Source organism: Dasypus novemcinctus, chromosome 8, assembly GCF_030445035.2.
Source record: "Dasypus novemcinctus isolate mDasNov1 chromosome 8, mDasNov1.1.hap2, whole genome shotgun sequence".
Taxonomy (NCBI): Eukaryota; Metazoa; Chordata; class Mammalia; order Cingulata; family Dasypodidae; genus Dasypus; species Dasypus novemcinctus.
The window spans coordinates 23,662,300-23,679,724 of NC_080680.1; the positions used below are offsets into that span (position 1 = coordinate 23,662,300).

A 17,425-nucleotide genomic window follows, 5' to 3' on the forward strand; every position below is an offset into this window, starting at 1 on the left:
ACAAGCATCTAGCATTTCCATTTCCTCAAAGCAAAATACTATGGAAAGAGAGGGCCCACACTTAATACAGTGTCAGGTTTTGCTTTGGTACATTTTTTGGATTTAAGAGTGGACATTTCACTATCCTTGGGGTAAATACATCCCACAAATGCATCTCACAAACCTGACTTCATCCTATGTGCCCAACTATTTTCATCTGTTGGGTCTTTTTTCTAAAGCATGACTCAATTCTATTATAAGAAATTCACAAAATATGGTGGTAAAAAGTCGGGTCAAAATCCCTTCTGAATTTGGCACTCTAAGGATGGAATTTCTAAGGGTGGAACCATAGCTAGACAGTAATCAGAAGGTGGAAAATCCTGCTTTCAACTCCATTTTAAAAAATCATCTCAGTCTGAGTACAATGGCTGATTGTCACTCCCCTTCAATTAAGGGAGGCTTACGTGGCTCCCTGAGTCCCTTGGCAATGCACTGTGGACTATGGACATGAGGTGGCAGCTTCCCTCACTAGCGATTTCTTCCACTTATGTTTTATTTTGACAGGCATATTTGCCCCATCACTGAGCATTGCTATTTTCTCACTCCTAGTGCCTGCACTGTAGCTTCATTACTTCTTATTCCTCATGAGTTGTGTGACACTCTCAAGTTGCCATCTGTCTGAAGTCATTCTCAAGGGAGAGGTCTCATCCAGAGCTCCAAGGAGATACTGCTGGGAGTGCACCTTGATTCAGAGTGGGAAGAAGGGAGGGGCGTGAAATAAACTTCAACACAGAATTGAAAACCTAGTGAAGGTGAAAGAGATGGATGGAAAAAAGGAAAACTGACATTCACCTGAAATACTTTGGCAAAACATTAACATTAGTGGGAAGCTAAAAGAGAGGTAAAAGGGCTTATTTGAAATTCTCAGTGGGACTGGATGTTGTAGAATATGACAAGCCATCATGCATTTCAAAGGAAGGGTGTTTTAGGAGAGACAATGTAAAAGTGAGATTGTGTCCTTTTATTATACTGATCTCACACATTTTGAGAGATCATAGAAAACAGTGTCTTTATTAAGGTGAAAGACATTATTGTAAGACCTCACGAAGCCCAGTCCCCACCACAGCACATAAAAAGCAATGAATAAATTTCCATGCTTAGTGTCCAAGTGCATGAGAATATTTGGTTAACATGCCTGAGTTCTTTTGGATCAGGATCACTGGCCAAGATCTGTTGTTAATGGGAACCTTTATTTTCCTGGTGTCGTCTAGACCAGCACTACCCAACAGGGAAACCACAAGCCATATGTGGTTGGTCACTGGTCATTTGAAGTGTGACTAGGCCTGTTGAGGTGTGCTGTAAGTGTAACATACACACCAGATTTTGAAAACTTGGCATGAATAAAATAATGTAAGTATTTCTCTAATATTTTTATATTAATAGTATTTTGAAATGGTACTTTAGATATGTTAAGTGACATATAATAACGAAATTATTTTCACCTATTTCTTTTTCCTCTTTTAATGCAAATAATAGAACATTTTAAATTGTGTATGTAGCTTGCATGTGTGGCTCACATAAAAACTTCTATTGCCAATTCAGTATGCTATTGATGGGTCAACCTGCTTCTTAGGAATTTTGAAAAACAGTTCTCAAATACAAAATTGCAATAAATGCAGGCACCCTTCTTAGAAGAGTCCTATGGGCATTAATTAGTCAAGTCTTTAGAGAACGCTTCAGTCACCATGGCACGTGATTCTACTGACCCACAGTCTTCTCTGGAGGAAGACAGTGGAAGCATATATCAGGTTCTTATAAAAGTGACCTCTGGAAGTGCTTGAAAGAAATACAGTCTTAGAAACTAAGGAGTGTAAAATAGGTGTCTTCCCAAAACTCTTACAGATGTAAAAACTAAATAACTGTACAATGATAATCACCAACACTCTGATAGCATGCCCCACATGCCAGAAAGCAACACTCTGTGTACATCAACTCACTTAGTTTGAGAAAGGACCAAGTAACACCCTCAAGTGCAAGATTCATAACCAGAGTGTTAGTTGCTACTATCCTTATTTTCACAGGCAAGCTGACTCTTTTGGCTCAGAATTTAACAAGCTGACCATCTGCAGGAAAACATGAAATTAAGTTTCCAATCCCATACTTTAACATACCTGCAATAATATTGGTGATAAAATCAATGGTTTACACTCACATATTACATCAAGTTGGGTACAGCTGCTAACGTTTTGGGAAAGAAAGGAAAATAATTTCACAGTGAATGACATAATTAGAAAAATGTTAAGTCAAAAGAGTGAATCAGAAGTTGATACCCAATATGGATAAGTGCAATATATTTACAGGCCAGGCTCTAAATACGCAGGCATCAAATTATCTGAAGCCAATTTCATTAGACAAAGTTGCTGGTAGAATCACAGTAGACCATAGCTTGATTGTGAGTGAGCTCTCATGCCAAAGTAAATGAAAAAGCAGTACAACTACTGCAGTGTATGATGTTCAAGACAGACAAAGTGTGAAAGAATCCTCCCAAATATGCTTGATATCAGATAAGCCCTCATTAGAGGAAAATGTACTCCTTCGGTTTCAACTTTTCTGAAAAGATGTGGATACATTGGAGATAAACCAGAAATGGGGTCCCCAAAGAAATTAACAAGACAAAAAACAGATCCCTGATCAGGGGTTAAAAGTTGAAGTTACTGGGAAAAGGACACTGATGGAGAGATTTAATAATCAGAATATACCTAACTCAAGTTCATGAGGAATTATTAGAAGGAAGATGTTGCCCCTTATCCTCTAGGGTTCATGTACACATGCATGCACACTCTCACACACACACTACATGCTCATACACACACATACGCACACATTCACACACTCACATAGTCTCTATACACTCGTATTCACACACACACATGCATACACGCACACACATACAGGGCAGGAAAGAATGCATTTACATTAAAGAACAACAGAAATCTATTACACATAAGCAACATCTGGACAATAAAGAAGATTAAGTCTTTTAACAAGCCACTATTAAATGATCTGCAATTTCTGTTCTTAGAGCCTTATAAAGATAAAATTGATAACCAGTGTTTTCTGTAACATTGTGTTCTGTTGAGCTATAAAAACTCTTTTTTTCAGGGCAATGCTGACAAATGTCCTCTTAAGTACACTAACCTTGTCATCATCAATTTCCATTTGGTGGGAACAAGGATTTCACATGGCCACATAAATGGAGATGTGGGGAGAAAGCAGAGGAAGAGGGAGGAATGGGAGAGGGACTTTACAATGAGTCAAGATGTGGAGACTGATACAATGCCTGTCATAAAGAACAAAAAGGAAGAAAATAGCCATCTTTCTTAGAAATAAACTTTCCTGGGGAGAGCACTTGAATTGAACTCTTGATGCTTCTTCCCATCTATGATTTTTTGTTTGTTTGAGAATTGGAGAGAATGAGCTTTCCTTTCTGATTCTTCACACACACTCTAAGGGCAGTGGCCTTAGTTGGTTCCTTTCTTGTAGGTGCCCTTCTCTGTGCCATGGGACAACCCTGGGTGACTGGGCTATAGGTAGGTCCCTGGGTGGTCAATCCATGCATTGGCCAGCAGCCATCAGTGACCTGGCCTCAAGGCTGTGAATAATTGGACTTATTGTGTTTTCCTTCTTGAAAAATCTGAATGTGAGTAACAGAGATAGTGACAGCAGTAGTTTCTGGGGGAGAAGAAGTCCAGTAGTAAGGAGCAGCAGGGGTACTATGTTAGCAAGGAAGCTAGAAGAGAATCCCTGAAGTCTCCTGCTGAGAGGATGAAGAATGGACATCTTAGGGGTTACATCAGATCCTGAATGAGCTTTTAGAGCCCGATCATTTCAGTTTCACTGAGGTCCAGCTATACTATGGTTCTTGTTTGAGTTTTTTGCCTGCTAGATCTCTTTCTCACTTCTTTTGGTGATAGAATTTCTAATATTCTTTTGGGGAACCAATGCTTCTTCACCTTCACACCATGTGTTTTGGGTAGAGATGACCCCACCTTCTACTCCCAGGGCTGGGTATGTGACCCAGACCTGGAGAATCAGAATATCCCATTTCTCTGGTGACAGATGACCTGGCAACACACCTCAAGATGAGGCAGCAGAAGCCCTGGACTTCTGCATAATGACTGGGGAAAAGGAACACTTTTCTTTGGGTCGCAAGGAAGTCAAGGTCTAATAAGTCCAGTGCTCTTGCTGCCAATTCTTTGAAACAGTGTGGGGAGAATAAAGAGGAAAGCAGAACCAAGAGCTGGAAAAGAGAGATTCCCTGGGTCTTGTGTCTGAAGCTAGTATTCCCCTTTGTTTTCCAGTGGAGTGAACCAATAAATTCCCTTTTCTGCTTAAACCAGCTTGAGCTGAGTTTCCAATGAACATTATCATGCTCTTCTTATGAAAGTAGGTTATGATATTTTGCTTATATTTCACTGAGACCTATATACTCACTCAGGAGTCCAGTTTTCCTTATTTCTACCTGTTCCCGTGCATGAAATGTCTACTGGGGAAAACATAAAAGTATTTCTCATTTTTGTATACAGATGAGGATAATAAACAATCTCATCTGTACTACCTGATAAATGATGTTGTGTTGAATTTCCTCATCTTTGGTTAACTTAGGCATATGTAAAATTCAATAAATGAAAAAGCGGTACAGAATGAGCCCTGGATTGTGATTAAAGAGACCTGGGTTTTCATCCTAGGTCTGAGATTAAATGACCTCACTCAAACTAAATGACCTTGGATAGGTCATGTCTCTTCTCTAGGTTCCTATTTTCTCATTGGCAAAATGTGGGGGTTGAGCTAGAGAATATCAGTACTATCTCTATGTATCTGTATAGTGATTGTCATTTCTAAAATGATTTTTCTTTAGCTTACATAATTCTATATCTACATCATCTTTACAGTTCTTTTCAGTTACAAAATTCCATGACCATCAACAACTCATCAAATAATTTCCTTGCCTAGGAACGCCAATTGCCAACCCTATACTTTATTGAAAGGCTATTATTCTGATGGTCCATCCCTCCATCCATTCATCCATCCTTCCCTTCATCTGTTTAACAAGCATTTATTGTATGCTATGACATTAGGCAACATGCTAACAGTCATAGTTTCCACCTTTGAGAATATGCTGCTCTAATAGATGATGCAGACATTAATAGCAGTTATTAAATATCCCCACAGATAAATATACAATTAAAAACCATGACAAGTGCTTTGAAGGAACTGTACAATGTTTTAATAGCATGTAACAGGGAGATCTGACCAGGGGGAGGCAGATGGGGAAAGACTCCCTGAAGAAGGGCAAGTTGAACTGGGCACTAAAGCATGAGCGGGAGTCACTGGGACAAAGGGACTGGACTGGGACCACTGCAGATTCAGAAATGGCATCAATGTGGCAGAGGTGACTTTGGCACTGCCTCGTGGGAATGTGTTAACTTTTTCAAAACCCTTGGTGAAGAAAATGCTATTAATTCCTCTGTTGACAAGAAAGAATTCAGAAACACACAAAGCAAAAATCCTAAACTGGATCCAGAAGAACGTGCCTGGCTGAACTCGAATTTCACAGTGTTTTATTTCACCAGACCTCCCTGGGCAGCAGCCCTGTCTTGCTTTAACCCTCACCTTGAGGAAGTCACTAGACCTCACTGGGTCCCAGTTTTCTCATCTTTAAACCATGAGGCCTGGGGTATATAAAAATGATGTCTAAAGTCTTCCTTGCATTCCACGTTTTACATTTCTAGGACTACACCTGGGCTTGTGGGAGGGGGAGGAGAGGCCAAGGATCCCACAAAGTACACTTCTGGCTATATTTTAAAACAACAAAAATCAGCCTGCATTCATAGTATAAGAAAATGTACTAGGGAATTGTCGCTATTGAAATGCAGCTTGGATGGAACCAAAAATAGCTAATGCATCCACTCCACCGCTAATGCAGGGAAACTGAGATGAAGTGTTTCCTTGGCAATTGAGTTACTTAAAGGTGGAGTAACTTGGTTTGATCAAAGACTGGTTTCTCGGCTTCTCCTCCTCTCTATGGGTTCCTCAACTGTAATTCTCCACAAAGGGGGAAAATGGTTGACAAATCCATTTCACTAAAAAGCAAAGGTCACCCAAAAATATCAAGAAAAGGGCAGTCCAGTTGGATCAAAACAAGCAGCTACTCTAATGGAGAGGCTGGCTCAGTCCGCACATGTCCTTGCATGTGCTGCACATGCCTGAGGAGCTTCTCTCAGTCTTAAACCAGTTCCTGTGACTCTCTCCAACTTATAAATCACTTGGGGAAAATGCGGCATCAGAATTTAACAGCAACCTGACAACTGTCAGTATGAACTTAAAACCTCACTCGGGTTTCAAACCAGAGTCAGCTCCTTCTAGAGAAGGCGAAAGGACAATGGCTGCTGTTCCTTAGGGTGCATAACCGATGCTGCAGGGGTTGCTAGGCAACGGGCAGAAAGGCTGTCAAACGTCCCTGGGTGCCTCCAATGAAACAGGAGCAATCCCTGGCAGCTACTCCAGAGGTGAGAGGCTGCAGTCCAGGAAGCCGAGCTCAGTTTCATTCCTAAAGGGTGCTTTTATTTTGGTCAGGGCTGCACCACCGACATTCCACACACACACACACACACACACACACACCCAGGCTCATGTGGATACCCTCTGAATACACTTTCTACACATACACACACACACATACACACATACCCAGGCTCATGTGGATACCCTCTGAATACACTTTCCACACACACACACACACACACACCCAGGCTCATGTGGATACCCTCTGAATACACTTTCAATTTGCCAACAGCCCTGTAAATGAGCACACCAGACTGGCGAGGGGCAGCTGAGTAAAAAGGTCTGCATGTTATCCTAATCCAGTTTAACTCAGAGGCTGTGGAAAATGGCACAAACCTCTTAAGTGCTGCCATCTCTGGTCCCTGGGAGTTAAAATCAGTATTCTCTCTGAAGCTGGCAATTATTCCAGCAATAAGCAAAACCTCTGATTTCAACAAAAATTCACGGTCAAGGTCATTGCAAAGAGGCTTTGTGGGTTTGTGACCATGAAATTAGCATGAACTTTTAAGCTGCAGGTACTTTGTCTTCCCTTTTGGAGATATTTTCACCTCAATTTTAACAAGAGACCAAGGTTAGGATTTGACAAAGGATCAAATCTTTCTTTCTTTCTTTTTAGCAGTGTTGACTGAAAGGCAAACATTCATCATAGGCCATTAACTGGCAAGCATTTATTTGACATTGCTAGTAGGTGTATGAGCTAGATCCTGGTCTGATGCAGAGGTGGGATTAATGGTGTGATCGGGATTTAACCCAGAGAGGGGCCTGCTTATGGCAGATTTGTCCAAGCAGAAGCAAGTCGTGGGCAGGACAACTGGAAGGGCATGTTCTCTTTTAAGGCCACACCACTCACTAGTGGTGAAAACTGCTGTTGGCAGGCTAACCCTTCAGGGTTTCTAGTGTAAGCTCTGAAGGCCTGCTTTAGCACAGTGTTTGGAAGGAAAGGTCATGTATGGTTTGAGGGTACCCTAGACTTAGCTTTGTGCCATTCTTTCCTTAAGAACACTGCAAGAAGCACAGAAAAGTGGGCACAGAATAAGGAATGGTATTAAGATGAAAAACTGTACTTCCTGAGAAACATCTCTACATCTGGCTGTCTCACAGCTATTTCTAACATTGTCTTCTAGGATTCCCTGATCTCCTAGGATTTTCTCGCCTTCAAGGCTGCCCAACTTGGAACACCATGAAGTGAATCCAGATCTGAAGGTCCGACTTAGCTTCCTGGGTGGCCTCCAAGTAGCAGTGGGAAGCGTGGGCTCAGACCACAAATCCATGGTCATCATGTCTAAAACACATGGCTGGCTAGGACCAGATGTGCCCTAAGATTCTTTCAGCCCTAAATTTGATCAGTCTATGAATTTACAAAAATAGAGGTACCTTTTGGTCCCATTTAGCCAAAAGGAAAAAGAAGATGATAAAGAAAGCAAAGACTGCAGATATAACATTACCAAATGTTCTGAACGTTTCATGCTAAAAAAAATCTTTTGAGTACATGAAAGAAAAGAGGAAGCAATTGCAACAGCAGGAATTAACATCCCCGGTGTCACTGCAAAATTTTCCTCAGACACCCCCTACCCCACTTGACTTCTATGCTTTACATCTCTAGGATCTCCTCTCCTTTCTTCTCAACCCATATCACTCTTCTCTATCCAATTGCCTAACTTGGTGAGACTGTTTATTTGGTGGATATTGTATCTATTGTTTCCAGAAAGTCTGTTCTTTATTCACTCTAACGTGCAGCTTTCATAAACCCTTGCTGCAAATCTATAAGTATCCATGACATCCAGGTGAGTTACTTTTAATGACAAGGAGAGCAAGTGCATAGTTTTTTCTATTTGTAGGGGCCTTAACAAAAACCGTTTATCTGTCGGATGGGCAAATTCAAGAATAATTTTATTTTTCCTCTTCAGTTAACCATTATTATATATAAACTGAAGCATTTTAATGCTACATACAACAACAATAGATCTGATTTTTTTAAAAAGAAAGAAAAGTTATACTGGTGATAACTATAAATAAATGTCATTTATATAAATGCTCTGTGACTGGCAAAAACAAAACAAAACTCAAAGCCATAATTATTAGGATAAGAAGTAATATTTTATTACAATTTCAGGGTATCCATGGGCATATTCATTTTACACTCAATTCATTTTAAACATGTATGTTCCTTTTAAATGTTTTATATATATTATCCAATGCTTTGTTGAGTTTTCTTTTTAATTTTGACAATGCATTTGTGAAAGAACTATTGCAATCTTTTGTGCTATTTTTGTTACTTCTCGTGTTTTAGAGAGCTCAGTGGAAACTGTGTGCCTTTCAAAAATGTTCATCTTAATGAAGGCCAAGTCTCCTTTTTGAGTTCTTAGGGAAATGACTATGATAAAGAACTTTCAGACTTCTTTATTTCTATAAGAGCACTGTGGCTCCAAGGACGGTGGAATCTAAAGGAGCAGCCACCCAGACTTGCCAAGACTTAGCTGGTTGAATTCTCTTTGACATCGCTGACCTCCATGCAGACTTTGGTCACCATTAACATGGAAGAGTAACTCAGAGCCATTCACAGCCAGAGACTCACCCCTGACAAGAACCTCTGACAGATGGTTATGCCTCAAATATCTTTTTAACTGTCATTTAGTTAAAGGAATCTGAACACAGTCACCATAGCAGACATAGTTAGCTCCTCAATTGGCCACTAAATAAATAAATAAACAAAATGTCCATGCATTGGTGTGACCACAGATAACGAGACATTCTGGAGGGTGCTCTTACCTTCACTGCCACCAAGATCTTGTCCTGCTCAGGACAGAGGTTATAGCATTCAGCTAGGAAAACTTTTCCAAAGGCTCCTTCGCCTAGCTCCCTTTTCAGAACAATGTTATGTCGCTTGATGTGCTGAACAACTGTAAAACAAAGACAGAATGGAAATTGGAATTGAAGGAGGCAGAGGTGAGGCAAAGGTGGGAGTGAGTGGCTTGCAGGCCCAAAATTCTCTCCTCTGCAGCCCAAGAAAAGGCACCCAATGTCCATCCTCACAGTTTGCCCCAAATGGCTGGAAAGAGGTGGCAGTGACTTACCCTCAGAGCACAATTATTGCTACAGCAGAGACCCAACTGGTGGTTGCAAAATATCATTAATAAGTTTTACAGACTAAGAAAGGGGAAACATGAGAAGGGAATTATTATTAACTGGCAGGTCTCTTGTAGGCCTGATGTTCTGCATTTATTTGTTAGCCGTGGGTCTGATGGAGCGTGTCAGAGAGATAGCCAGGAATCCCTAGCTCTTTGTTAAGCCACCTTAGACTCCTGAGGGAGATGGGTTCAGAGCATGCAAAGGGGAAATGCAAGATCTGTTCAATGATGATTAAGGCTTTGACCTCACCCCACCTGATGAGCTGGGTTAGACCATGCATGAGCCTCAGTGAGTTCTTTTATTTAGACTAGAAAGTCTAGACTGTCTGTGCTAAAGGTTGGTTTTGTTAGCTTCCTTTCTAAGATCATGGTCTAGTCTTGGCTCTCCAAAGCCAAGAGGACACAAGACTATGAATCTGGGAAAAAGAGCATTTCTCCCAAGGCCTAAAACAGAGCTGGCACAAGTCACCTATCTATATGCCTTTCTGCCCTAAAGGTAGTTCAGGGTCCTTGAAGATGATCAGCTGCAGATGGAAAAGAGAGAGGCAATCCATACAAGAAGAGAGTCCATGAAAAGTCTCAAAGGAGACTCTGGAGAGGACAAAACTGCAGTGCAAGTTGTAACTCTTTACTCAGCACATCAAATGTTGAATCTTTTCACACAGAGATTCTACCAGGTCTCAGCTGCCTTCCCTTTCTGAACTCCTTGCCCCTAAACAGAAGTACTGGAAAGAGATTCCGATGGTCTCTAGAGTTTGGAAAGTGTAGCCAATGATGTTCTCTCATTTCATTCTCACAGCCCTGTGAAGCATTCCTCTCTGCATTTTATAAACGGAGAAACTTAGTCTGCAGGAGTTCAAACCATTCTGTCCGAATCTAGAGTCCGTGTTTTCACTTCTACAACACAAAGACTCTTCTCAATCACAAATGTTGTTAAATAAGGCAAGAGACATGATGTATAAAAGAAACAGAGTAGGCACGTCTCACCCTGTAGCACACCTGCACTCATATCTCAAGTGTGTACTTTTGCTTTTTCTAATTTCTTAATAAACCCTTCTATTTGCCTCATTAAAAAAAAAATTAAAAAATAAAAAATAAAAGAAATAGAGTAAAAAGTGAAACTCATTTTCAAGATTTTTCTCAATTTCATCTTTCAACACCCAGTCAAATTTTCACTCCCTCAGAGAACCTTCCTGGGCCATTTTGACCATTTTGATGACCCCCTTCTCTGAACCCATATCATGTTTTGTGCTTAGTTATATTCTGACTTATTCCCCAATCATTTCATATCTGTAAGCTCCCAGAGCTCCGAGCAAGCCCTGTATCCCAAGCTGCCCTCCTCAGGTATCAAACACACAGTAGGGATTTAGTACTGTGGTGTAAAGATTTAATTTGATAACCCCTATTTAAAAGTTTTTTGCTTGATAGTAAACCACATTATTAAAATAAAAGAAAATTCAAAACATGTATATGCAGTTCACAAAATAATAAAATTAGTTCTCATGAATGCAGCATCCCATTTAAGAAACAGAATGTCACCAGGTCCTCAGAAGCCACCTCTCCATGTGCTCTTTGTTTGATTCCCTACTCACCTTCCAGGGTTAACCTCTATTCTGAGTTTTATGTTAACAACTTCTTTTATAAGTTTACTTCCAATGCTTTATCCCTAAACAAGAGATCATTCCGTTCCCCCTGTTTTTGAACCTATGCAAAGGGAATGATTCTTAGATGCATTGTTTCATATCTTGCTTCTTTCACTCAGCAATATCCTTAGGATTGAAATTCACTCTGTGTGTAGTAATAATTTTCTCACTATTAGTGCTTTATAATGTTCTATGGAGGAACTATACCACCATTTAACTGTCTACTCTATGTTGATGGATATCCTATACGGTTCCTTTTTAGATATAACTTTATATAAAATGCAAGGGGTAATTAAGGTCTTCCTTTAATGGGATTTTTTTTTTTCTCTTGAAAATTCATGAGGTTTGGAGCTACAAATGCCTCTTGTGAGCCTCTGGGAACTCAGAGTCATAAAAATCAAAAGTTCTTTTTTATGTGCAACAATATTAATGAATATAAAGAACAGCTATAATATCTCATGCTGCAGTCACAATGCCTGAATTTCAGAGGAGAGAAATGTGTTCATTAGGTAGAGATCCCATATAAAGGCACAAATGCAATTCTTGAAGAGAATTAGCAGCCTTATGTAAATCAAATATTTAACTCCTGGTTGTCATACATTCATTGGAAGTGAAATTGTCACTTGGTTTACTTCATACTCTAACCAGATCAAGACAAGTACTTAGGTTTTTTGTGTGTTTTTGCATTTGATTACACTTTAAAAAAAAATATTCCAAGCAGGAGGAAAATATGGTGGAAATTAAGTTTTTAAAACTATGGCTAAAGCCACAATTTCATCATCTTCAAAACTATAAATGATCAGACCAGTTCCCCATGTTGACCTTGAAAGCATTAAATGCATCTTTACTTTAGAAAGTGAATTATTTTGAATTTATTTGCTTTGTTGTGGTTTAGGGCATAATAGATTATATGGGTGGCGGCCTGTGCCAATAAATTCTCTGTAAACAGAATGAAAAACTTCTCCTTTACTAGTCTGGAAGCTCCTTAGGGCCTGGGTAACAACGTACCCATCTTTGTATATTTCTGCCAGGGCCTCACTGTGTCTTCTGAACGTTGGTGCCGTGTAAATATTTGTTAGAAAATGTGTTGAATAATAATAATATCCACAAATACAGTCTAATTATAGTTCTAATTATATTAGCATAACAATCCTAAAAGTAGCCCACTATGCTAGGCTGTCAGGAGTGGGGAGAACATTCACCCTGAAACCTCATTGAGTTTGGAGCCACTCTCCTCCAAGAAAGCATCAGTACTTAGCCCATTCAGCCTAGCATCCTATTTCCCTCAATCAACATAGGAAGTCATTGGTACCCCCTTTGGGGCCCCGTCATTATCTGGTCTCTCACCCCAACACTGCTTATACATCGCCTAGCCCGAGCCAAGGCTCAGTCCTTTCTTCTCTTGCCAACTCTCCCGTGGTGCTGCCAACCTCTCTTTAACATCTCTTTACCTCTCTGGCTTAAATAAAATCTGGATATGCTCTGAGAACATACCTGCCTTTCCCCTGAAGCCCTCTCAGGAGAAGTTGCCCCCACCCCTTACTCCCCAGGCAAGTCAGGGTCTACCTGATTCCTGACAACTACCCCCTGTCCTCCTGCTGGAACCCGGTTATCGTACAGTAGAGCTGTCAGACTCTACCCACCTCTCCCAGCTCCTGCAAAAAAGTAAAGGAGGTATCATAAGAGGTTTAGGAAACCTCCAAAACTTAGTCAATTAAATCTAGTCTACAGAATCAGGGAGAACTGGTGACCAGAAATAGTAATCAGGATGTAACTGACTGAAAGCCGTCTGGATGTCTTTGTCATCAATGGTTTTTCCAGAGGGGAGAGTTGGTGTCCTCACACATGCTTTATGAGGACCAGAAACTAGCAGATTTCCAGTTTTGTACTAGCAGCACATTACAGTCACTGGAAAATGCATCTTGTCATAAAGTGGCACCAGTTGTTTGCAGGTATATATGCAAGCTTAGGGATGGTTCAAATGAAACTCCTGGTATAGCTACTTCCCAGAAGAAAACAGTCTACATACACACACGGGTTATTGATAAAAGTATTAATCCATGTCTATATCCATTTCCACTAAATCTAAAATACATACATGTGTAAATACATACATACATCTTTGCCTATTTAAGGTGTGAAATAGGAAATGTGTCCTTCCCATTTCTTCAATTATGGGATTTCACATAACCTTGGACTTGGTTTCTATATCCTGCTCAGCACATGGACCTTAAATTGAAACATTTATTGAGTACTAAGTGATCAGCAATTAAAAGGCAAGGTATTTTAAAGTTTTGAACAGGAAGATACAAATTAATATACCCTGGAAGATAATGTTCTATGGTAGGGACTCCTTAAATCCTCTATTTCTGGGCTGACTTAGGTGTAGAGCTTGCTGTAACAGATCCATCTCAAAGACCATTGTGGAGAGAAGAGAAGGTGAACATCATCAAGGCCCATTCCCTTCTGCTTGACAAATAAGCGAGTGAGGCTTGGAGAAGAGAAGTGACTTCTCCAGGCCACACAGCTGGAGTGTGACAGAGCTGGGAAACAGGTGCCTGCCTCTCTTGGACTCTGTAACACAGGATTCTAAGTCAGACTGAAGGCACTGAGTTTCCTGGAATTAATGTGTAAACACATTTTTCACTTAGCTAATAGTTTTTCTGCTAAAAATATTTGAAACATTCACATTTTTACCTCTGCAATAGGCCAAACATCTCATAACTGAAGAAATTAATCAGGAAACTGCCAATAAACCTTATATATCAGGGTGAAAGACAGGATGTAAAAGCTAAATACTTTGGAAAACACTTCATCTTGATTTGAAATATCATCATCAAAAATATTTACTAAATATCTTAATGCATATTTCATGGGAAGAACAGTTCAGTGTAAAAAATCATCCACCTTGTAAAAATAAATTTGCATGAAAGACAAGAGCTATGTTTTAAAATTTCACCGCCATTTTTTATTAAGACACAACTTGGTGCTAAAATGAAAATAAATACAATTAAGACTATAGGCATAAAACACACCAGAACAAGAACAGGCCAAATACATAAATAATGTTAATGATGAAATAGAGCATATAACCAATAATGAGCTATTCTTAAGCACTTTTCAGCAAAAAAAAAAATATCCCAGTGTGCATTACCATCAATTCGTTTTCATATCCCTGTGAATGAGGTCAATACTCACATTTCTTTGACAGATGACACCACAATTAATTGACTTCCTCAAGGTCACAGATCAATTCACTTTTTATCCTTTTCCAAGTGCTATTTCCAGTGAAATGTGGAAATAGGGAGGAAAGAGAGGAACTTACATGCACTGATTGCTATTACGGGCCAGAAACCATGCTGAGAGATTTACAAGGGCCATACATCTTCACAGCAATCCTATAGGGTTATTCCTAGCTCCATTTTCAGATTAAAGAAAAAATAAGAGGATCAAATAGGCTAAATAACTCATCCAAAGTTGTACAGTTCGTAACGGGCAGAGTTGGAATTCTTTCTAACACTAGCTTTCTTTGACTCTCTTGATGATAAACAAAAGAAAGACAAAGTGTAAGAGCCAGCATTGCCTACCTAGGGAGTTACAGGTCTTCTTGATGAATTTAGTTCAATAAAACTTTCTTGAGAACCTAGTATAATCTGGGCATTTTTTGAGGGCTTAGAAATAAGGAGTTGTAAGATAATCCTTGTCCTTTTGGAAATCAATCTAAATAGGCAGAAAAACATGCCATTATTTACAACTGCCCCTCATTCACATAAGATTTGGGGGAACTTTACAGGAATGTGCAACGAAAACAAAGACATAAATAAAAACCAAAGTTAGGGAAAACTAGATGTTATGTAAAAATGCAAATATGTACATTCTACAGTTCCATATTATTAAATTCGTCATCATTTGACTCTGTGCTTCCTAGTAGCAAATGCCAAAGGGAAACACAATAATTTGCAAACTTTTATTTTCAAAGGAATATCTCAAATTGAATTCTATATATGGGTATGGAGTGACTATGATCAGTGTCCTCAACAATGTCCCTAGCATAAATAGTTTCCTAATTCTCATGGCAGAGCTCAATGAAAGATGAACATATGACACAAAAACCATGCTCAACCAAAGTATAGCACAGGGAGGTCACAGTTCTTATTATAATAATGGCATAAATGCAGGGGTATCCCCTGCGTAGGGGAGCCCCACGCGCGAGGAGTGCACCCGTAAGGAGAGCTGCCCATCACGAAAGAAAGTGCAGCCTGCCGAGGAATGGCGCCGCCCACACTTCCCGTGCTGCTGATGACAACAGAAGCGGACAAAGAAACAAGACGCAGCAAACAGACACAGAGAACAGACAACCGGGGGGGGGGGGCGGGAATTTAAATAAATAAATAAATCTTAAAAAAATAATAATAATGGCATAAAAATAACTATCAGGAAGTGGATGTGGCTCAACTGATAGAGCATCCGCCTACCATATGGAGGGTCCAGGGTTTGATCCCCAGGGCCTCCTGACTCATGTCGTGAGCTGGCCCATGCACAGTGCTGCAGCACACAATGAATGCAATGCCATGCAGGGGCACCCCACACAGGGGAGCCCCACACGGAGAGCCGCCCCGCATGAAAAAAGCACAGCCTGCCCAGGAGTGGCACCGCCCACATGGAGAGCTGACACAGCAAGGTGATGCAACAACAAAAAAGAGATGCAGTTTCCCAGTGCCGCCTGACAATACAAGTGGACGCAGAAGAACATACAGTGAATGGACACAGGGAGCAGACAACGGGGATGGGGGAAGGGGGAGGAAGAGAAATAAATAAAATAAATCTTTAAAAAATAAAAATAAAAATAAACTATCTAGGAGCATATTCAAGAATGCTTTGGGCTTGGTAATTTCCCAGGACACATTGCTGGGCTTAGATCATATCAGGCAATTGAAGATTTTATGAATAAATAACAACATTAACATGTAAAAGATGATCTAACAAGAGATAAGAACATTTCAGGTAAAGGAATATGAAAAGCAAGGATGGTGAAGGGGAAAAGTCCAGAGTGAATTTAGAAATATTGGTATAGGTTGGTTTTTCTAGAAGAGGAGCAGGAGACAATAAACTTTAAACAGAGAACGAATATAGATGATAGAGTGCTTGAATATCTCACTAAGTCATTTAGACAAGGCCAGGTACTAATAAACATGGATTCTGGGAACAAATCATTTTACTGTTCTTTGTCTCTGTTTTTTCATCTTTAACTGAGGGAGTTTGGGCTAAATGACATCCTAAGTCTGTTCTAGCACACACATTAGACATTCTGTGAGTCTATAACTTTATTATATAAATTCTGTGGAGCTACAGAAGGTTTTTTGAGCATGAGACAGAAGTGAAAAGGGCAAACTAGTAAAATTATTCAAAGAGCGGGCATGAGATAAATGGGGAGACTGGAGGCAGGGAAACCAGTTAGAGTGCAGCTACAGACTTTATTCTCATAGAGTCCAGAGCTAAGCTGAGGAGTGGGCTACACCCACTTACCCATCCATCTTTCCCCTCCAGCCCCTTGTCCGTCAGAAGCACACAGCTCTTCATTGTCTGAGTCTCTTTGGAGGAGCTGTCCACTGCCCAGGAAGGTAGAGGCAAACCCATGACCCCAAAGGGAATAGAGGCCTAATCCTCAAGAATGTCTTTGTTTTCAGGGAAGGACAAAATAAAATACTCATCGGACATGAGCAAAATGGACAACTCACAGAGGCAGGAGAGAAGACCATGGATGAGCCTCAGGAGGGAAGAAGCAGGAGTGAGTGGGAAGAGAGGAATTGGAGGAGGTAAGTGTTGACTGCACTTCTGGCTAGTCGGGCAGGGAGCAGGGGTGGGGGTAGGGTCAGGCACAGCAGGCTAGAGATAGGGTGGTGTAGAGCCTGGGGGCTGGGGGTGGGGAGATGTTGAAGAAGGAAAGTTTTGGTGAGTCTGTAAGTGAAGAGGAGTAGTAAGGGGTAAGAAATTAAATAGGGAGAGAGAGAGAGCATGAGAGACTGCTGGTGGGAGAGATTCCCAGGGAAG

General features: G+C 40.4%; 1 protein-coding gene across 7 annotated transcripts in view; it reads right to left on the reverse strand.

Moving 5' to 3' along the window:
* Positions 1 to 17,425, reverse strand: part of NTRK2 (neurotrophic receptor tyrosine kinase 2) — a 365,415-nt gene that overhangs the window by 98,565 nt on the left and 249,425 nt on the right. For all 7 annotated transcript variants that reach the window (XM_071216654.1, XM_071216653.1, XM_071216656.1 and 4 more), the window contains one exon: positions 9,373 to 9,503. In XM_071216654.1, the coding sequence (XP_071072755.1) occupies positions 9,373 to 9,503 (131 nt within the window). The remainder of the gene's footprint in view (positions 1 to 9,372; positions 9,504 to 17,425) is intronic.